The 23519-nt window shown below is 44.9% G+C and overlaps 1 protein-coding gene across 4 annotated transcripts in view; it reads right to left on the reverse strand.

Moving 5' to 3' along the window:
• The window catches only part of LOC132867437 (upstream stimulatory factor 2), a 107332-nt gene that overhangs the window by 20097 nt on the left and 63716 nt on the right, over window positions 1-23519 (reverse strand). For 3 of the 4 annotated variants that reach the window (XM_060900346.1, XM_060900343.1, XM_060900344.1), the window contains 2 exons: window positions 19929-20057; window positions 1560-2151 (listed from right to left, as the gene is read on the reverse strand). In XM_060900346.1, coding sequence (XP_060756329.1) covers window positions 2050-2151; window positions 19929-20057 — 231 coding nt within the window. In that variant the 3' untranslated portion in view covers window positions 1560-2049. Of the gene's footprint in view, window positions 1-1559; window positions 2152-19928; window positions 20058-23519 lie in introns of those variants that run through there. The other variant, XM_060900345.1, reaches the window with a different exon arrangement.

Here is a 23519-nt window from a genome sequence, read left to right on the forward strand (position 1 = left end):
CAGTGACATTACCAAGAACTGGCCGTCCCTCCAAAATTGATGAAAAGACAAGACGAAAACTGGTCAGGGAGGCTGCCAAGAGGCCTACAGCAACACTGAAGGAGCTGCAGGAATTTCTGGCAAGTACTGGTTGTGTACTACATGTGACAATCTCCCATATTCTCCATATGTCTGGACTATGAGGCAGGGTCAAAGAAAAACATCCAGGCCTGGCTAAATTTTGAAAAAAAAATCATCAACTCTCCCAAAAGCATGAGGGAAAACGTGTTATGGTCTGATGGAACCAAGGTTGAACTTTTTGGCCACAATTCCAAAAGGTATGTTTGGTGCAAAAACAACACTGCACATCACCAAAAGAACACCATACCCACGGTGAAGCATGGTGGTGGCAGCATCATGTTTTGGGGTTGTTTTTCTTCAGCTGGAACAGGGGCTTTAGTCAAGGTGGAGGGAATTATGAACAGTTCTAAATACCAGCCAATTTTGGCCCAAAACCTTCATGTGTCTGCTAGAAAGCTGAAGATAAAGAGGAATTTCTTCTTTCAGCATGACAATGGCCCCTAAGTTTTGGAACGGCCCTGCCAGAGCCCAGACCTAAATCCAATTGAAAATCTGTGGGGTGACCCGAAGAGGGCTGTGCACAAGAGACGCCCTCGCAATCTGACAGAGTTGGAGCGCTTTTACAAGGAAGAGTGGGCAAATATTGCCAAGTCTAGATGTGGCAGGCTGATAGACTCTGACCAAAAGAGACTGAATGCTGTAATTAAATCAAAAGGTGCTTCAATAAAAAGTATTAGTTTAAGGGTGTGCACACTTACGCAACCAGCTTATTGTATGTTTTTTTTTTATTTTTTATATTTTCCCCCCTAACAGATTTGTTTGTTGTTCTATTGAATTGTACAGGTTATACACTACCGTTCAAAAGTTTGGGGTCACCCAGACAATTTTGTGTTTTCCACGAAAAGTCACACTTTTATTTACCACCATAAGTTGTCAAATGAATAGAAAATATAGTCAAGACATTTTTCTGGCCATTTTGAGCATTTAATCGACCCCACAAATGTGATGCTCCAGAAACTCAATCTGCTCAAAGGAAGGTCAGTTTTATAGCTTCTCTAAAGAGCTAAACTGTTTTCAGCTGTGCTAACATGATTGTACAAGGGTTTTCTAATCATCCATTAGCCTTCTGAGGCAATGAGCAAACACATTGTACCATTAGAACACTGGAGTGAGAGTTGCTGGAAATGGGCCTCTATACACCTATGGAGATATTGCACCAAAAACCAGACATTTGCAGCTAGAATAGTCATTTACCACATTAGCAATGTATAGAGTGGATTTCTGATTAGTTTAAAGTGATCTTCATTGAAAAGAACAGTGCTTTTCTTTCAAAAATAAGGAAATTTCAAAGTGACCCCAAACTTTTGAACGGTAGTGTAGGTCACATTAAAGGTGGGAAAAGTTCTGAAATTATTTATTGTGGTCTCTTTTTTTTTATATCAGAAAAACCTATCATTTTAACGGGGTGTGTACACTTTTTATATCCACTGTATATCACGCATGCAGTGGATAAAGATGATGTTGAAAACCTCTGCAGTTTTCCTTTAATAGTAAGGTGGACATTGAAATGAATGAATGGTAGCTCAGTAGTAGTGAGGTTCAAGTAACACAGAATTACTGTTGTATACTAAATGAATAAAAGATCAGTAACCAAAAAGCTGATATTGCCAATAGAGGTATGAACAGCAAAATGGAAACATGAACAAAGCTATTAAAAAAAAAAAAAGTGAAAACTCAAAGTTCTCACAGTAAAGCTTAATAAATAGACAAGAATGAACTAAAGCAGGTGTCCAGGTTCGACAGCTCACTCAGTTTTTCACGTCCTCTGTATTTAGCATGGAGCGCTTCATGCTTTGGAATAACATCGCTCGCTCTGGAACGCCATCCTGCTCCTCATTCAGTCTGTATTAATATGCAAAAATCCAACAAGACAATTTAAAAAAATCTGTCCTTCATTTGTGAAAGAAAGAATCTATGGCATGTCTGTCCTCAGACTCGGTGCGACGGCACATCTGTGACTTCTGCTGCTGTGGCTCGGCACTGCTGTAGCTCAGCTCGGAGCAAAGCGTTCTCATTCTTCAGCTCCTCCACCTGAAACCAGCAGGTCTAAATTACTTCAGAAGTTATTTTAATCACTGCCTGTTCACTCCTGCTAATAAAATGCTAGTTTATCTGTGTGATGCTAGCAGCAAGCTAGTATACACTTGTTGTTTATATTAAAAAAAAACAAACAAACAAGAAAAAACATATTTAAGGCTAGATATTTTAGACATTTTATTTACCATACATTAGTTTCTGAGGTGATCCTTCTGTGAAGCACATAGCTTGATTAGCATTGTTAGCACAAAAAAAGTTTCAATTTGGCTATCATTTGATGATTTCTTCTTTGAGAACACTTTTATCATACTTTCTCGACAAGTGTGATATTCACTGAAGTGTTGTTTTCACCTAAGGTGTTAGCAACAAACTGACCATAAACACCAAAATAACTTGATTAGCATTAAAATATGAAAACAATGGGCACATTACAGTTAGGCTAACAATAATGACACGAACCTGAATGTGGTGAGGAATACAGATGTCGAGCATGGAAAGTCAATAACATTAGTAACAAGTGTTGCCAGGCAAAACAAACCTCGCCCAGTAGCACTTATGATGAATATGAAGGAAGATCTCATCTCATTATCTCTAGCCGCTTTATCCTGTTCTACAGGGTCGCAGGCAAGCTGGAGCCTATCCCAGCTGACTACGGGCGAAAGGCGGGGTACACCCTGGACAAGTCGCCAGGTCATCACAGGGCTGACACATAGACACAGACAACCATTCACACTCACATTCACACCTACGCTCAATTTAGAGTCACCAGTTAACCTAACCTGCATGTCTTTGGACTGTGGGGGAAACCAGAGCACCCGGAGGAAACCCACGCGGACACGGGGAGAACATGCAAACTCCGCACAGAAAGGCCCTCACCGGCCACGGGGCTCGAACCCGGACCTTATCCAGTAAATACAGCATATATATTTACTCTATGAAGCTGTGGCAGCGGGGGCGTGGTCAAGCGCCGGTCTGTGACAGGAGGGCGGAGTCAGGGAAGGTAAGTGGCAGAATCACGACACCTGAGAACAATTAACCTGTGTTTGTGTGTGTCTTCCCAGTGACCGCGCCCTATGTAAGGAGGGAGAGTGAGAGCAGAGGAGCTGATCTCCAGACTAGACGCTGGCTGTGTGTGTGTGTGTCTAGGCAATATAACGTTGTTCACTGAAAAGTGTGGCAATAAAGCCGTTTGGCAAACCTGATCTCTGTCCTGCCGTCCTCAGTGCTCCACCCACACGTAGGGAGTCTTACAGAAGCATAATCCAAAAATGAAGAATTTAAAAATCACAGAGGTAAAATATACCAAGTGTCTGTATTTTATATTATTCTACTTTTATCTCTTACAGTTTTTGAAACTGAAACCTCCGAACCAAGGCTGACATACACACGCTGTCGCTGTGACCCAAACTCTTATTTCCCAGAAAAGACCTGGCGCTAGAGCTCAGTGGAGCGCACTTTCCCTCTGTAATCAGCATAAACATGTCTGAAAGCAATTTCTTTAGTCTAGTCCATTTATTTCGAATTGTATACACTCACCGGCTATTTTAATCGGAACACGTGTATGCACATGCGAGACTGTTACACTCTTACATTCTTACAGCACGATGACGTAGTGGCTAGCGCCTCTTTATGAGGCAGTAGCCACAACAAAAACGATTTTGACCTTTTTGGTGACCTTGACCGGATGACCTTCAAAATGTTGGAGGTTCTATGTGAGACCAATACCCATCTATCCTGAAAGTTTCATGAAGATTGGTCCAGCCGTTTTCCCATAATATTATTAAAAAAAAGAAACCCCACCGAAAACAATACCTTGCCCCCTGGTGGACTCTGTCCCAGGCGAGGTAACTCGAAGGGAACTCCATAGAGTGTATACCAGTGGAGAACTGTCAAGGCCTTATAGGCATTCAGTGAAGGCCCAAATATATCAGCATTTCAAATGTTATATTTAATTTCTTTCATTTTTTCATAATTTCATTATAATTATTCTCTTCTAATTTGGTCTCATTTTCTATCAAATTTGCTTCAGAAATGAAAGGGCTACTGTCCTGAAAACATTAGAGTTATTCAATGAGATTTGTTTGTTTGTTGTGTCTAGGCTGAGAAGAGTTTAGAGCTGGCTCACTCATGCCCCTTTTCCACCAAAGCAGTTCCAGGGCTGGTTCGGGGCCAGTGCTTAGTTTGGAACCGGGTTTTCTGTTTCCACTGACAAAGAATTGGCTCTGGGGCCAGAAAAACCAGTTCCAGGCTAGCACCAACTCTCTGCTGGGCCAGAGGAAAGAACCGCTTACGTCAGCGGGGGGGCGGAGTTGTTAAGACCAACAACAATAACAAGACCGCGAAAGATCGCCATTTTTAAGCGGCGAGAAGCAGCAGCTGTACAAACGCGAAGTCATCCATTATTATTGTTGTTGTTGTTGCTGCTGCTGCTGCTTCTTCCGTGTTGTTTTTGCTTCGATATTCGCGCCAAGGTTTATGCAAACGTAGTGACGTAACTGACGTATATAGCGACATAACTGACGTATACAGCGACGTAATGACGTGGCTTCCCTTAGCACCGCGAGCTATGGAAGAGCCAACTGGTTCTCAGCTGGCTTGCGAGTTGAACGAGTTGTGAACCAGCACCAGCCCCGAACCAGCCCTGGAACTGATTTGGTGGAAAAGGGGTATCATTGGTTAGGACTTCATTGCTGGGACAGAAGGCCATGGCAGCTTATGTTTATGTAGGAAGTGACAGATGAATAAATCAAATCAGATTCTTATTTATAGTGGGAGGGACCAAAAATTTAAATCACCCTAGGCCTGCTCAAAGGCCAGTGCAAGCTTAACCGCGAGTCAGCACCGTCAACGCAACAGTGAAGTCACCTTCCAGCCGGTGTAGCATTCATGACTAGTGTTAGCGAATGCTGATAAAGCGGTCAAGTAGGGCTGCACGATTATGGAAAAAATGATAATCACGATTATCTTGATCAAAATTGTAATCGCGATTATTAATCACAATTATTCTTGATGTTAGGGAAATCACTTAAATTTTATTTCACTATATTCAAACTAGGGGTGTGCGATCTGACGATATAAAATCATTAAGAATAAGAACGAGTAGAAGATCGCAGATGATCTGCCAAAGTGGAGAAATCGTATAGATCACCTTGGCCAATGAGCGCAATAACTTTTTTTTTCCCTTTGGGTACAATAACTTGACGTTCTATGCTGGTTCCCGCCGACGCGGCAGACGTAAGACGTCCTTAACCTGTAGAGGGACTGAAAATCCGCGATCGCGGAAAACGGGCGGAAATTGCGGAATTATGCATCTGAAACGGAACTTATTGTCAGAAATGGAATCTACACATTCTAAGCTTGGGGAGGCTGGAGCCGCCGATGGGAAAACGAAACTAAAGCCGAGCACTGTGGCTCTTCGTCGGGCTGGAGCCCGGGATAGAAACGAAACCTAAGCGGAGCCCCGCGGCGCGCCTCCGCGCCGCGGGGCTCCGCTTAGGTTTCGTTTCTATCCCGAGGTGGCGCGCCGTGCCCGCGCTGGTTCTTTGGGCAGAGTGCAGAGGTCTCTGGCTGTCAAGTTTGGGGAAGCTTCTTTAAATATAAACTACATTTCGAGCACAAGAGGCTGGTTCTAGCAACATTCAAACAGCCACAATAAAGCTATGCAGAAGCCTCCCCACCACCAGTCTGGACCATTTTCAAAAAGCTATTTGGTGTTTTGATACTTAAATCATTTCAAAATAACCGAAGACTGTGTGTTATTCAACATTTCATATTTTACTTTCTTTTTTATATTCTAAGAATGCACTTTATCAGAGTGATGTTTACTTAGTGTTGTTGTCTTCACATCCAATAGTGCACTTTATCAGTGTTATCAGTGTGTTTACAATGTTTGCACATGCAAAATTGCTACTATTAATTAAAATCTGTTCAGAAAGGTTTGTAGCCCCAAAATGCCTGTTTTTGTTTTGTTTGGTTTTTTTTTTCGATGGAAGATCATGATAAAAAATCGAAATCGAGATTTTATGTTAAAAAATCGTGATATGACATTTTTGCCATATCGCCCACCCCTAATTCAAACAAACGATATGAACAGCTTTCAGTGCAGAATGAAATTTAAAAGAGAAATTCTGATTTCCAAATGACAAATAAATGAAATTTATCCAAGAAATTACCAAAGGATGAAGGAACTGAAAACTCAGTTGCAACAATTACATAGCAATAGCATTATACTGAGGCCTACAAGTTTTTAGCTAGAAAGAGCAGCCTATCAACATGCTCTGGCTTTAAACAAGAGCGAAGGCAGGTCACAGCATTGCCTCCAGTGCTAAATAGTCTGTTCTGACATATGGCCCTTTTCCACTACCCTTTTTCAGCTCACTTCAGCTCACTTCAGCCCGACACGGCTCGCGTTTCGACTACCTCAGAACAGCACGACTCAGCTCGCTTCAGCCCTACTCAGCACCCAAAACTCGCACGGTTTTGGAGTGGGGCTGAAGCGAGCCAAACCGAGCTGAGTGAGGCTGGGGGTGTGAGCAGACACTCCCCTGTGCACTGATTGGTGAGGAGGAGTGTCCTCACATGCCCACACACGCCCCGCGAGCACGCTGGGATCTGTAAACACCGTAAACCCGGAAGAAGAATAATTACGAATTACGAGAATTTCTGAAGCCTTATGCGCCTCGCCTCATCTATACGCTCTTGCCAGTATCTGTTGGCATTGTCGGTGACAACAAGCCACAGCACCAAGACCAGCAACACTAACGACTCCATGTCCTCCATGTTTATTGTTTACTATCTGGGTCGTGAGACTACCGCTTAAAAGATCACTGATGTCACTGTTTGCGCCGCTTAACGACATCACGTGATGTCCACCCACTTTCGCTAACTCCACCCAATGTGTCCACCCACTTCCAGCCAGCACGGTTCAGCGTGGTTGTAGTCGAAATGCAACTCCAATAGCCCCACTCAGCTCGACTCAGCCCAACTCAGCACGGCACGGCTCAGCCCAACTCAGCCGCGTTGGTAGTGGAAAAGCGGCAATAGTTAGCTTTTCTCTCTCACCTCAATCTGTTACCTACTCTCACGCCATTAGGGGGCGAACCGACGCATGTAAGGTTTCATTATTCCGCCTAAGGCTTGCTTGCTTATTTAGGCGGAGTAATGAAACCTTACATGCGTCGGTTCGCCCCCTAATGGTTTGGCGGAGTACTGGACAAAAAGTGCTTAATCATATGCAGCAGAGCTCGGATTTTAAATGGAAATAAATCGCGATTTTCATTTAATTTAATCGTGGCAGCCAAAATCGCGATTTTCGATTAAATTCGATTAATTGTGCAGCCCTACGGTCAAGCCAGTGCTATTGAGAGCAAGTAGCACAGGTTAACGACCAAGAAACTAAGATTTCTGTCTCCAGACTCTTCTTCCACGCATGCTCACCACAGTGTTCATTTCCCTGTGGAATTTACTTAGTTACTTTTAAAATCAATATTGATCGCTACACTAGGGTGACCAGACGTCCCGGTTTTACCGGGACAGTCCCGATTTGGGGTTGTGTGTCCCGAGTCCCGACAAAAGTCTGTCGGGACACGGATATGTCCCGGTTTTCACCACTCGCGACGTTTGCGACTGAGCAGCGTGGGAATCATTAGCGGAGAAATGCCTGCATTTACTATTTTGATGAATTGACAGGAATCGCAAACTTTCCTGGTTACTGCCCCCTGGCCCTGTGGCATGGGTGTTTATTTAGCTACATTATTCCAGACAGCAGAACGGGTTGCCATGCAACAATAAAATAAACATTAACTGGCGCGAATGTTCTTTGTCTAGCAGCTAGCAGCAGTAATGCCGCAGCAATTATGCCGAAAAGAAAATGTACCTTTTCCAAAGATTTACAGGGCACCTACCCCTTCCTCTGAGAGGTGCAGAACAATGCGCACAAATCGTACTGCACACACTGTAAGTGTCTTGTACTGAGTTGGGTAGTCTATGTTGCAAATGCTGTGCGCTCCTGTGGGGGCTTTCCTCGGGCTGTCGCCCCCTCCTCCTTTATTGCTGAAGCCGTGAGAGGCCCTTCATCTCATCTCATCTCATCTCATTATCTCTAGCCGCTTTATCCTTCTACAGGGTCGCAGGCAAGCCGGAGCCCATCCCAGCTGACTACGGGCGAAAGGCGGGGTACACCCTGGACAAGTCGCCAGGTCATCACAGGGCTGACACATAGACACAGACAACCATTCACACTCACATTCACACCTATGGTCAATTTAGAGTCACCAGTTAACCTAACCTGCATGTCTTTGGACTGTGGGGGAAACCGGAGCACCCGGAGGAAACCCACGCGGACACGGGGAGAACATGCAAACTCCACACAGAAAGGCCCTCGCCAGCCCCGGGGCTCGAACCCAGGACCTTCTTGCTGTGAGGCGACAGCGCTAACCACTACACCACCGTGCCGCCCCAGGCCCTTCATATAATCTTTTTTTTTATTCACCTTGTTATCCCGAGATAACGACATAATTAATTCAGGATCTCGAGAAAACAACACAACTAATTCGAGATCTCGAGAAAACAAAACCATTATTCCGAGATCTCGAGAAAACAAAATTATTTCATGATCTCAGCTGGATCACTGTATCTCCGTCGGTAGAGATGAAGCCGGGCCAGTCTTCTGCGGAGGTGCCGCGGACTAATTTTGAAATTATCCCTTATTAAAAGACTTAATGCAATCTCTCCCTGTGTCAACCCCTGATCAAAATATTGCCTTATTAGGTGATCGATTATTCCAGACATTCTAATGACCAAAGTTGTGTCTATACAGAATGAGAAATAGCCCCAAAGTCAGCATATCACAAGTCTCTTGGCGCACCTGAATGAACCATTTCTCAGCTGTTTACTCGAGATCATGAAATAATTGTTTTGTTTTCTCGAGATCACGGAATAATTGTTTTGTTTTCTCGAGATCATGAAATAATCGTTTTGTTTTCTCGAGATCACGGAATAACAGTTTTGTTTTCTCGAGATCTCGAATTAGTTGTATTGTTTTCTCGAGATCCTGAATTAATTATGTCGTTATCTCGGGATAACAAGGTGAATTAAAAAAAAGGATTATATGAAGGGCCTCTCTCGGCTTCCGTGGTATATATTCTCAAATCACTTGTCTCTTTTTTGTTTCTGTTTAACATACCATTCTGACAGTTTGGCCATATTGCTGTGTTGAACAGCTTGTTGCACCTTCCATTAAAGTGTTCACTTTTGTACACATCTTGCTTTATTCATTCAATTGTGGGGAATGGTTAGTAAGGTTGATTCTGACCTAGGCTATGTTGAGGTCACATATCTACTTTTTAAGTTCATGCTATAGTGCATACAATTTTAGAGATATAGCCTACATGTGCATGCATTCTTCTTGGTGTTCTCACAAACAGGTGAAATAAATCAGTTTAAATTTGGCCTATGGACATAGCCTGGCCTATTCTCAGCCATTACAAAATCTGTTGTCTGACCATAATTTAACTGATCTGTATACCACTATGCTACTAGATAACAAAATGCCTGTTTGTTTTATTTCATGTGAGATGTTGATAAATGTGAGCTTCAACAAAATGATAAGAGCACCTCTGTGTCACGTTTACGTAAAAAAAAGGTGTGCGTGCATGAGCATGGTTGCGCGCAAAAGTGTCCCGGTTTCAGACTAGGGAAATCTGGTCACCCTACGCTACACACATTGAGTGACCTGGCAGCCTGCTGCTAATCCCTTGCAAAATCCTTTACCCTGTTGTTTTTTGTTGTGTCTGGCTAAGTTTTGGCTGAACTCAAGTCCCAGCTCGAATAGTAACACTTCCACAACTGGTGTAAACCTCTGCTAAGCCACATATCAACATCAAAACCAAATCACTTGAACCTAGGATAATACTAAAGCTGTACACCAAATTTCATCAAAATCTGTTCACTACTTTTTGAGTTACGCTTGGAATAGACAAAAAAAAATCCTGGATCTGCATACATATCTTCATCTGGATCAAAATCTAAACAATTGTTTCTTGTCCCATGGCTCACCATTCCTCCAAATTTAATCAAAATCGGTTTACTACTTTTTGAGTTACATTGGGAGCAAACAAACAAACCGAGGCGAAAACATAACCTCCTTGGCGGAGGTAATAATTTGCATTTACTTTTTACATATTTAATTTTTCTCAAAAAAAAAAAAAGATTAAAAAAAGGTGAATTGAATAAGCTCCAGCTAAATAATTATTACTAAGGAATGACTATGGAATGTGAAAAGTGCCAATACAATCTGAATTTAAAATGTACAAATCTGACTTTTATGCCTTTATTTTAATTTGTCTGTGAATTTATTTGGGTTGGCACACTGGTGCAATGGTTAGCTCTGTTCCCTGATGAGCAAGCTCTGGGTTCGACCCTGCTGGTTAACCGGGGCCTTTCTGGCTTCCTCCGACAATCCAAAGACATGCAGATTAGGTTAACTGGCGACTCTAAAGGTGTGAATGTAAGTGTGAATGGCTGTCTGTATCTCTGTCAGTGCGTTTACATGCACATAGAGAGAATCGAATTTCTGCCGTTGCTCGACTGAAATCGAAGTTCAAAATGCCATGTATGGACCCTTTTCACGTGACGTCACGACAAACGCGGCCGCCATTTTGGACATGTACTACCAGTAGTTTACCACAGCCAACATTGAGGAACGGCAGCAAGGAAAGTTTTTACTTTTCAGCAAGACTTCCATCATGCCACTATATTGTTGTGCACCTGGATGTAGTAACCATCAACAAACAAGGCAAGGTTTATCATTTTATCGGATCCCGACGGAGAAGATGGATAGCGGCCATTAACAGGAAAGATTGGCAGCCCTCGGCATACCAACGCTTGTGTAGTGACCACTTTGTTGGAGGTAAGACGAATAAAATTAGCCAGAAAAGGCATTACATTGCTGTTAACATTCTGTGGCGGCGAGTGTGTAACCAAATAGGTTAAAATAACCCATTGTAACCTCTTTGTTCTTCTGTAGTAGCTATTGTTGACTAGCTAATGTCAACAAGTAGCTGGTATGTTACTGTAGCAATGTTTACATTCAGTCATTTGGATGACTGTTAAAACCTTTCAATCTCAAGTTTTTCCTTTACTGTATTTACTAGTTTATTGTAATTATGATCTGGCAGCTATTTACACTGGATCCAGTATAAATAGCTGCTGGAGCCAACGTCCGAGGTTCCGGAGCGCGCTCTGGCTTGCTCCCCCTCAAATTAAGCAGCGCACTCTGGCTTGCTCCCGGAGTGCTCCGGCCGAGGTTCCCCTCAAATTAAGCAGCGCGCGCCGGCTTGCTCCCGGAGTGCTCCGGCCGAGGTTCCCCTCAAATTAAGCAGCGCGCGCCGGCTTGCTCCCGGAGTGCTCCGGCCGAGGTTCCCCTCAAATTAAGCAGCGCGCGCCGGCTTGCTCCCGGAGTGCTCCGGCCGAGGTTCCGGAGCGCACTCCGGCCGAGGTTCCCCCTCAAATTAAGCAGCGCGCTCCGGCTTGCTCCGGAGCAAGCCGGCGCGCGCTGCTTAATTTGAGGGGGAGCAAGCCGGAGCGCGCTCCGGAACCTCGGACATTGGCGTGTATGTGTATGGCGATGGGTTTTTAACGACATAGGTATACAGATCATGTGGGCCGAAGTCAGGTAAAGATGAGGGCTTCGTGTACTTCCGTACATCAGTGAACAATCCTGGTGGAAGCAGGTAAACGTCGTTCTCTAAGCCTGCTAACCTCAATTTTTGCAAATACCTCTCCCTCTGCTCGCCCTGTAAATGCCCTACGTCACTGGATAGTGAAGGTGTTTTCTGCATCTCGCTCCTTTTTCTTTTATGTTTTTCGTTTGTCGCCTTCCTCGCATTCAAACTGATTCGAGCCGAAGTCCACTACATGTCCAAAATGGCGGTCGCGTTTACGAAGGTCACGTGACTGAAAAGGGTCTATACACCTTAATTCGGCTGAAATTGAACCGAACTTGATTTCTCGGAATCGAGCTACACGACCTAGATTATGCGATTTCTGCCGAGCTACTTAGTGCATGTATACCCTATTGAGCTATGTATTCGAGCTGCTTACTTCAGCACTGCCCCTTCCAGAAGTGACGAGTGACGAGACCACAAGCGGTAAACACAACAGCCTCGGTCGGCATGATAACGAATCATGACAACGGCATGAATCTTTTCTTTTTGTGGCATTGTTTGCACTGTTAAAATTTAGCTCACTTACTGTATCACCAAATACATCTGTACAGCTGTTGCATAGCTGTGAATTGTGTACATAAACAAGTCATTGTATTTGTGTGTGTGTGTATGTCCAACATCTGAAGAATGTCAATAAAAACAAAACAATTGAACTTTTTGTGTGTTTATTAAGACATAAGTTAAATTGTAAGCAAAAAAAAAATTTTTTTTGTAAGCAAAAAATGGACTTTAGAAAAATATACAATTGTGCAAAATAAGTTGTCTTACAAAACAGTGGTCTGCGCAGGACAGTTTGTAGCCATACAGTCTGTTAGAGCAAGCCTAACAGCTTGAGCACGGAACTTGTGAACACGGAACTGCCAGTGTTGCCAGATTGGGCGGTTTTAAGTGCATTTTGGCGGATTTGAACATGTTTTGGGCTGGAAAACGTCAGCAGTATCTGGCAACACTGCTGATAACTTTGTTTATACTCTTGAATAGCTCTTCTTCATGACGACAACCGGAAGTGTACCAACACGATGGGGCGTGTAGCGCCACCTGTGGCTTGGGTGCACAATGTACCTCACACAATAGCTCGATTTCCTTGTGTGCATGTAGGATTGGATTTCTCTGGCACCCCTGCTGGGACCCTTAGCTCGATTACCAACAGTAGCTCGATTTGGATGTGCATGTAAACGCACTGTGTGTTAGCCCTGAAACAGACTGACAACTCGTCCAGGGTCTCACCCAACGTCAGCTGGGATTGGCTCCAGCTCATATGTGACCCGCAATGGATAAGCAGAATAGATAATAGATGGATGGATTTTTGTAGTTGAATGAGATGTCTTGGAAATTGTGTCCAAGTTTCCAATTTAAATATTATAATAATGAAAGGCATAAAAATTCAGATTTGTAAATTTTAAAATTCAAACTGTAGTGGCACAGTCCTCATTTCATAAATGGTTTGGCTGAAAAATTAAGAAAAAAATATCAAATTCATACATTTTTCCAGGAAGCTTAAAAGTAGTCAGTCAACTGACAGGTTCAAATATTTGCTTTTATTCTATCCACATTCACTGGATATGAGCAATTATGCACTCTGATTGGCTACTCTACTACTAGGATATCAGCTCATATACCGTGAGTAGAGAAAAACAAAATGGCGAAGCGCATCAAGTCAGATTGTGGCAGCAGGGGCGTGGTCAAGCGTCGGTCTGTGAACGGAGGGCGGAGTCAGGGAAGGTAAGTGGCAGAATCACTGTACCTGATGTCAGTTAACCTGTGTTTGTGTGTCTTCCCCAGTGCCCACCCCATAAAAAGAGAGAGAGAGCAGAGGAAGGGAGCTCTCTCCCCAACCAGACGACTTGTGTGTGTGCGTGTATGTGTGGCTGGGAGATTGTGAAATCACTGAAAAGTGCAAAAATAAAGAGTTTTTGGAAACTCAGTTCTGGCCTGTCGTACTTCTGTGCTCCACCCACCCGCTTGAAGTGCTACAGTGGTGCTGAAACCTGGGAATCGGAGCACAGAGGAGAACAGCCCCATGGAGTCCTCGCCCTTTGCGGACCTGATCCACACCCTTGCCACGGCCCAACAGAGCCAGCACCAGGCGCTGATCGCCCTCCGAAAGGAGCAAGAGCAAAGGTTCGAGGCCCTGGTGCTGGCGCAACAGGAAGATCGTCAGGCGTTCCGGCACCTCCCCGTGTCGGCAGGGTCCACCACCTCCACCGCCATGGGCCCTCCCCACCTCACCCTAATGAAGATGGGCCCGCACGACGACCCCGAGGCCTTCCTTGCCCTCTTCGAGCAAGCAGCAGAGGCCTGGGGCTGGCCAGTGGAACAGCGCGCGGCGCGCCTCCTGCCCCTGCTAATGGGCGAGGCGCAGCTGGCCGCGCTACAGCTCCCCGCCGACAGCCGGCTGGTCTACGCAGACCTGTGCCGGGCCGTCCTCCAGCGGGTGGGGCGCAGAACAACAACGCCAGCACTTCCGCGCTCTGCGCCTAGAGGAGGTCGGCCGGCCGTTCGCGTTTGGCCAGCAACTCCGGGACGCCTGCTGGCGGTGGCTGAGGGCTGACAACCGCGGCGCCGAGGGAATTGTCGATCTGGTGGTACTGGAGCAGTTCATCGCCCGACTACCCGAAGGGACCGCGGAGTGGGTCCAGTGCCATCGCCCGGCGTCGCTGGATCAGGCCATCAAGCTGGCGGAGGACCATTTGGCGGCTGTTCCAACAGCAGGACAGCAGATCTCCGCTTCTCCTCTCTCTCCCCCTCCCCTTCTGTTTCTCGTCCTCGCCCCGTTCCCCCACCGCAGAGGCAGGGGCCAGCTCCACCCCAGCCGGCCCGCCGCACCCGCGGTGCCCTCCCATGTCCCACTTCCATGTCTGTCTCCCCCCCCCAGGTGAGTGAGCTCCAGAACACCAGTACAGAGAGAGAGCTCGGGCCAGTTTGCTGGTGCTGCGGAGAGCCGGGGCACCTCCAGCATCAGTGCTCGGTAATGGAGGTGGGCGTGGTGGTCTGGATCCCCGACGCGTCAGGGACCGCCCTCGGTCGGGCCGGAGCGTATCGCATACGGGTGAGTATCCAAGGGGATACGTATCAAGCTTTGGTGGATTCCAGCTGTAATCAGACCTCAATCCACCAAAGCCTGGTGCAAGACGAGGCATTGGGGAGAGCACAATTGGTGAAGGTGTTGTGTGTGCATGGGGATGTTCACAACTACTCTTTACTGTCGGTCCACATTCTATTTCGAGGTGAGAAATTTAGTGTAAAAGCGGCGGTTAATCCTCGCCTTACCCACTCGATAATTTTGGGGACTGATTGGCCGGGATTTCGGGAACTAATGACTCATTTAGTGAAGAGTGGGGTCTGCCATAGTTCAGCAGGGGGAGGTCCCGGTGTGGCATTGGCGGGAGCAGCTGTCACAGAGCCGTCTACGTCATCACCGCGTCAGAGTGAGGAGCAGCAGGCTCCTCCTCCTTCTCTCGGGGAATCCCTTGCGGATTTCCCGTTAGAACAGTCGCGAGACGAGACTCTGCGGCATGCATTTGACCAAGTGAGAGTAATCTATGGTCAAATGCTCCAGCCAAACGCCACCCCATCCTTCCCCTATTTTTCCATTATGAAGGATAGATTATACTGAGTGACGCAGGACACTCAGACTAAGGAGCCAATCACACAACTTTTAATCCCAAAGAGCCGCCGGGAATTGGTATTCCAGGTGGCTCACTTTAATCCCATAGCTGGACACTTGGGGCAGGATAAGACACCAGCCCGAATAATGGCCCAGTTCTATTGGCCAGGGATTCGCGGCGATGTCCGTAGGTGGTGTACGGCGTGCCGCGAATGCCAGTTAGTAAATCCAGCGGCCATCCCAAAAGCGCCTTTGCGCCCTCTGCCATTAATCAAGACCCTGTTCGAAAGAATTGGGATGGATCTCGTCGGGCCATTAGATCGGTCAACACGAGGGTAATCACTTTATTTTAGTTCTGGTGGACTATGCAACGCGATACCCGGAAGCAGTGCCTCTTCGCAATATCTCAGCACGTAGTATTGCGGAAGCACTCTTCCACGTCATCTCCCGAGTTGGAATCCCCAAAGAGATTCTGACTGATCAAGGCACTATGTTTATGTCATGCACACTGCGCGAACTGTATGGGTTACTGGGAATTAAGCCGATCCACAGCAGCATTTATCACCCACAAACGGACGGTTTAGTCGAACGGTTCAATCGCACCCTCAAGAACATAATTAACAAGTTTGTATGCGAGGACGCACGCAATTGGGATAAATGGCTCGAACCCCTGTTATTCGCAGTGCAAGAGGTCCCACAAGCCTCCACGGGGTTCTCCCCGTTCGAATTATTATATGGACATAAGCTGCGCGGCATCCTAGCTGTACTGCAGGAAAACTGGGAGGAGGGACCTTCAACGAGCAAAAATGAAATTCAATACGTTATCGACCTGTTTGCAAAATTCCACACACTCGCACACCTAACCCAGGAGAATTTGCGGCAGGCCCAAGAACGGCAAATCCGCCTATACGACAGGGGTACGTGCCTTAGGGAGTTCGCACCGGGAGATAAAGTACTCGTGTTGTTGCCTACGTCGAGCTCCAAATTGATCGCCAAGTGGCAAGGACCCTTTGAGGTCACACGGCGAGTCGGGAACGTCGACTATGAGGTGAGGCGAATGGACAGGGGTGGGGCGCTACAGATTTACCACCTCAATCTGCTCAAACTTTGGAACAAGGAGGTCCCCGTGGCGTTGGTGTCGTTGGTTCCGGAGAAGGCGGAGCTGGGGCCGGAGGTTCAAAAGGGAACATTGACATTGCTTACCTCTCCGGTCCCCTGTGGAGACCACCTCTCCCCGACCCAACTCACGGAGGTTGCCCAGTTGCAGACCGAATTTTCGGACGTGTTCTCGCCCCTGCCCGGCCGCACCTGCCTCATAGAACACCACATTGAGACGCCCCTGGGGGTGGCAGTGCGCAGCCGCCCTTACAGGCTGCCCGAACACAAGAAAAAAGGTGGTTCGGGAAGAACTTGAGGCCATGCTCGACATGGGCATTGTCGAGGAGTCCCACAGTGACTGGAGCAGCCCGATGGTCTTGGTTCCCAAGGCCGACGGGTCGGTCCGGTTCTGTGTGGACTATAGAAAAGTCAATGGGGTGTCTAAATTCGATGCGTACCCAATGCCTTGTATTGACAAGTTGCTGGATCGACTAGGCACGGCTCGCTTTTATTCGACACTGGATTTGACAAAGGGTTATTGGCAGATCCCCTTGACTCCATTATCCCAAAAAAAAAAAACGGCCTTTTCCACACCGTTTGGCTTACACCAATTTGTCACACTTCCTTTTGGGCTGTTTGGGGCACCTGCTACATTCCAGCAGCTTATGGACAGGGTCCTCCGCCCCCACGCCACCTATGCGGCTGCATACTTAGACAACATTATAATCTATAGAAATGACTGGCTGCGGCATCTGCAACACCTGAGGGCCGTCCTTGGGTCGCTGAGGCGAGCGGGTCTCACAGCCAACCCGAAGAAGTGTATGATTGGGCGGGTGGAAGTACGGTATCTAGGCTTCCACTTGGGCAATGGGCAGGTGCGTCCCCAAATTAATAAGACGGCAGCGATTGCGGCCTGCCCGAGGCCCAAGACCAAAAAGGGGGTGAGACAATTCCTGGGGCTGGCTGGCTACTATCGTAGGTTTATACCTAATTATTCAGACGTCACCAGCCTGCTGACTGATCTCACTAAAAAGGGGGCACCAGATCCAGTCCAGTGGACAGAGCAATGCCAGTGGGCTTTCTCTGAGGTGAAGGCTGCACTGTGTGGGGGGCCACTGGTACACTCCCCTGACTTTTCTCTCCCCTTTATGTTGCAGATGGACGTGTCGGACAGAGGGCTGGGGGCTGTTCTGTCCCAGGAGATGGAGGGGGAGGATTGCCCAGTGCTGTACATCAGCAGAAAGCTGTCAGTGCGTGAGGGACACTACAGCACGATAGAGAAGGAGTGCCTAGCCATCAAGTGGGCGGTCCTTGCCCTCTGCTACTACCTGCTGGGACGTCCTTTCACCCTCTCTTCGGACCACATACCCCTCCAGTGGCTCCACTGCATGAAGGATGCCAACGCGCGGATCACCCGTTGGTATCTGGCACTCCAGCCCTTTAACTTCAAGGTGGTCCACAGGCCGGGGGCGCAGATGGTCGTGGCGGACTTCCTCTCCCGTCAAGGGATGGGGGGGGGGGGGGGGGTCGGCTGCGGGCCGGACGGCTGCCTGGCCTGAGTCGGGCGGTGGGGGTATGTGGCAGCGGGGGCGTGGTCAAGCGTCGGTCTGTGAACGGAGGGCGGAGTCAGGGAAGGTAAATGGCAGAATCACTGCACCTGATGTCAGTTAACCTGTGTTTGTATGTCTTCCCCAGTGACTGCGCCCAATAAAAGGAGAGAGAGAGCAGAAGAAGGGAGCTCTCTCCCCAACCAGACGACTTATGTGTGTGTATGTGTGGCTGGGAGATTGTGAAATCACTGACAAGTGCAAAAATAAAGAGTTTTTGGAAACTCAGTTCTGGCCTGCCGTACTTCTGTGCTCCACCCACCCGCTCGAAGTGCTACACAGATACATCACTTTATCAAGTATTTAAAAGAAACCAAAATAGCTAAAAGAATATAGTTTTGTTTTGTCCCCCCTCCCAGTATCTCCTGTTCCACACGCCAGCCCAGTTGGTGGCAGTAATGCACCTTTAAGTTGGTTTGCCAACCGCCAAAAAAAAAAAAACCCTAAAAGAAGAATAAGAAGAAAATGGCAGAGCGTGTTGCTGAACCAACCGAGGATGAAATAAAACCTCTATTCAAAAACAAAACCCCAAAAATACAAAAAAAAAAAATGGAATGAAGGTATTTGATGGTAAGAATGTATCTTTTTTTTTATTTTTCAATAATTATTATTATTGCATTTTCCACAAATTGCTACGGTCATTTCGCTGGTTTGTTTACATTTGAAGCAGAAATGATTTTCTTGGACGTTTTGTATAAAGTTTTTATTGATCGAATTTGAAAAAAATAAAAATGCTCTGTTTCTCAAAATCCAGTGAATGAGGATAGAATAAAATGGTTATTCCACTCAGTCTCATCGTACATGGTTTATAGCCAACTCGGTGCTACGCGCCTCATCGGCTATCAGCTCATGTACGACGCAATTTTGTAGAATAACCGTTAAATATATTACAATGCTAACCTTGGTAAAAAGTAATGGACAAAAACTTTCTGGTCCTCAAAACGTATCCAGTTTTTAAAGTAGCAACACAGAGACTTGTGATTTGGGACACAATGTGACAATGTAATCTATAAACATGTCCAGATTGTCACTTCCCGGTGTATCTAAACACTGAAAAGTTATATGGCAGCCATCTTGGATGACCAGTTGTCCTTTTTATGATTAAAGCAGCAGCATGAGTGAGTTTATATATGATTATTTAGATATGCATCTATCTATCTATCTATCTATCTATCTATCTATCTATCTATCTATCTATCTATCTATCTATCTATCTTTAAATTATAGGAAGCGCTAGTGCAAAACTAAAGAAGCAAATGCCAGCAAGTGAACATCTTGGAAGAATTAATTACATTTAAGGACTAAAAAGAAAAAAAAGGGTCAATTAACATTCTCACGGAATAATTCCTTTTAAAAAGAAGCTGAAAAAGCTGCGTACTTCAACATCGCAGAGAGCATTTGAATTTCTGGATTTTTTTTTTTGTGGACTGGCATGACCTCATTACTCTGGTCACACTGGAACTAAAAACATCTATAAAAATACATGATGCGATGAGATGATGTTCAGTCAAAAAGGGTAATTATCACAGACCTAGAAGAGATCCATGCTCATGAGATTAATTATCCTACCTAACACTTCACGCACTCTTTGCTCTATTTCTGGATATTGCTAATTATGTCTTGTGTAGTAGTCCTATTATTTTGTTTCCTGTAAGTATATCTTCCTCAGAATGTCATGATCTTGGTGAGGCAGATTTTATTTGGCAGGGTTCAGCTCGTAGCAGGCGGTCTTACCTGCTGTCGGAGGATCTCATTGTCCATCTGGACTCTCTTTACTTCGTGGAGACTCTCGCGGAGTCTGTGGTTGCTCTGCCGCAGCTCCTGGATGTAATCGCAGGCCTTGGACAGGATGCCTCCTTTACTCTGAGACACAGAGTGAGCAAAGATGAACTAATAAGTAATTATTTAAAAGGTGCTGAGTGCAAAGTTGAATTCTGGGCAAAATGTTCTATTTCTATTTCTATCACTGTTGGAGTTGAGACGTTTCTCTGCCCCCCCACACACACACCGTGTATCCCATGTATAAATGTTTTGCTGAGAAACAGTGTCCCACATTTTACGATTCCGGAGATTCTTGAAGCAAGTGAGCAACAATATCACGTGATCACCGTGGGGCGTGTCTGTTTGACCTACTTTTAACCAAAACAACTCAGCGTGGGCAAACACGGCGGACTCCGCTCTCCCTCCAGTGGAAAAGAAAAGGAAAGCTTACCTAGTGAGTGCAACTGCAAGACAGCAAAGTTAGAGGACATGTCCTTTTTCTGTACAGATAACTAAATCATTCTAGCTAGTGCTTAGCTATCTTAGCCTTAGAATGCTTGGGCTCAACTCCACGGTAGTGAGTGAGTAAGGAGTTACACACCTAATGTTTTGATCTTACACAGAAAGAAATGATAACACAAAAGCAGTAGCAGAGAAAATATACGAGTATATTCGTCTCTTGTTTCACGGATCTATTCGCAAACGTCAACCACAAATTACATCCCTGCGACTTAAAACATTCCGAAGTTAATGCAGAGTCACGATGTTTTCCATGTGTCGCCATCTTGGAGTGATGCAGTTTCATAGTTATGCCAATTAGTTAAAGCTCCTCGCATTCAGCTGTTTCCTGTTTCCGTAGGGCCTTTCTGTTTACCTCAAGAGGTAGGAAAACGGTTCCAAAATGGAAAAAAGCGACCCTCAGGACTTCAAAATGATCACATCTCGTCACTTATAATGATTTTTTTAAAACCTTTTTAAACTGTTCTGATAAACTACTGAAGGCATGTCCAGTTTAAAATTTATTCTCGACATTTCTCAAACCAAATAATTGTCTTTTAACAGAATCGTTCAGTTATAGGCGATTATGGGGAAAATAATCAACAACAGAGTGGTGTGATGCAGCCTAACACAAAAAGTACCACTGTTACTCCACTGAAGCTGATTATTTTCCAGTAACACCATGTCATGAAGTGTTTACTTCCCCTTATGCCACATCAACTGCAACTTTTAATTATATTGGATTATTATATTATTACAATTAATGTTATGGAACATTGCATTACACTGGAAACTCCTTCCAAAAGTGTTAACATTAAATAAACATCTGCTTATATTCAACATGTAATGATGTACTGTGTGATGACGAATCGCGATACAAATTTATGATGATTCGAATCAATGAAATAAAAAAATGAATTGCAATTATCAGGCTGCATAATCTAAGTCAGAGATGCCTACCCCAAATTTTGAATTTCAGTATTCTTGAAAACATTTTTCAGTATTTTGGAATGACTTTAAGTAACATTAATGTATGCGCATTTCCGTTATAAAGAGGTATATATACCAATATGTTTAACATTTAAATTATTAAAAAGAACTGTTTTGTGTGAATTGAATAAACAAAACGCGAGCAGCCATCTCAACTGAATTTCCACTCAACAAATTTCTAGAGCATACAATTTCTCACATTTTTATAAATACAATAGTGTTCCCTGTTTGCAGACATTACGGTTGACTACCAATCATTGGTATTGAATGTAACTCCTCAAAAGTATTATATTATATTGCCTGGCAAAATGTTCTACCTGTTAACGGATTCTAATAAAATTTAAAAAAATTTTCTTATTTCATGCCAAAGAGAGTCCGACATTGTTATCTTAATGTCCCAATATATAAATACTTCAGCATAATGCTTCAGAAGAGACATTGAATAAAATGACATTTATAATTGTATTTAAAACTGGAATGATCAATTTTTTGCCACAATCCCAACAACACTAATCATAAAATTCTGTTTTTGATCATACTACATGTACATTTGTACTTGCAACACTGAAAAGACTTTGAATTAAAGAAGTACAACCAGTGTTTGATATTTCAGTGAATAAAAATCATACAACCCCGATTCCAAAAAAGTTGGGACAAAGTACAAATTGTAAATAAAAACAGAATGCAATGATGTGGAAGTTTCAAAATTCCATATTTTATTCAGAATAGAACATCGATGACATATCAAATGTTTAAACTGAGAAAATGTATCATTTAAAGAGAAAAATTAGGTGATTTTAAATTTCATGACAACAACACATCTCAAAAAAGTTGGGACAAGGCCATGTTTGCCACTGTGAGACATCCCCTTTTCTCTTTACAACAGTCTGTAAATGTCTGGGGACTGAGGAGACAAGTTGCTCAAGTTTAGGGATAGGAATGTTAACCCATTCTTGTCTAATGTAGGATTCTAGTTGCTCAACTGTCTTAGGTCTTTTTTGTCGCATCTTCCGTTTTACAATGCGCCAAATGTTTTCTATGGGTGAAAGATCTGGACTGCAGGCTGGCCAGTTCAGTACCCGGACCCTTCTTCTACGCAGCCATGATGCTGTAATTGATGCAGTATGTGGTTTGGCATTGTCATGTTGGAAAATGCAAGGTCTTCCCTGAAAGAGACGTCGTCTGGATGGGAGCATATGTTGCTCTAGAACCTGGATATACCTTTCAGCATTGATGGTGTCTTTCCAGATGTGTAAGCTGCCCATGCCACACGCACTAATGCAACCCCATACCATCAGAGATGCAGGCTTCTGAACTGAGCGCTGATAACAACTTGGGTCGTCCTTCTCCTCTTTACTACGAATGACACGGCGTCCCTGATTTCCATAAAGAACTTCAAATTTTGATTTGTCTGACCACAGAACAGTTTTCCACTTTGCCACAGTCCATTTTAAATGAGCCTTGGCCCAGAGAAGATGTCTGCGCTTCTGGATCATGTTTAGATACGGCTTCTTCTTTGAACTATAGAGTTTTAGCTGGCAACGGCGGATGGCACGGTGAATTGTGTTCACAGATAATGTTCTCTGGAAATATTCCTGAGCCCATTTTGTGATTTCCAATACAGAAGCATGCCTGTATGTGATGCAGTGCCGTCTAAGGGCCCGAAGATCACGGGCATCCAGTATGGTTTTCCAGCCTTGACCCTTACGCACAGAGATTCTTCCAGATTCTCTGAATCTTTTGATGATATTATGCACTGTAGATGATATGTTCAAACTCTTTGCAATTTTACACTGTCGAACTCCTTTCTGATATTGCTCCACTATTTGTTGGCGCAGAATTAGGGGGATTGGTGATCCTCTTCACATCTTTACTTCTGAGAGCCGCTGCCACTCCAAGATGCTCTTTTTATACCCAGTCATGTTAATGACCTATTGCCAATTGACCTAATGAGTTGCAATTTAGTCCTCCAGCTGTTCCTTTTTTGTATCTTTAGCTTTTCCAGCCTCTTATTGCCCCTGTCCCAACTTTTTTGAGATGTGTTGCTGTCATGAAATTTCAAATGAGCCAATATTT

The sequence above is a fragment of the Neoarius graeffei genome, chromosome 19, assembly GCF_027579695.1.
Source record: "Neoarius graeffei isolate fNeoGra1 chromosome 19, fNeoGra1.pri, whole genome shotgun sequence".
NCBI classification, from domain to species: Eukaryota; Metazoa; Chordata; class Actinopteri; order Siluriformes; family Ariidae; genus Neoarius; species Neoarius graeffei.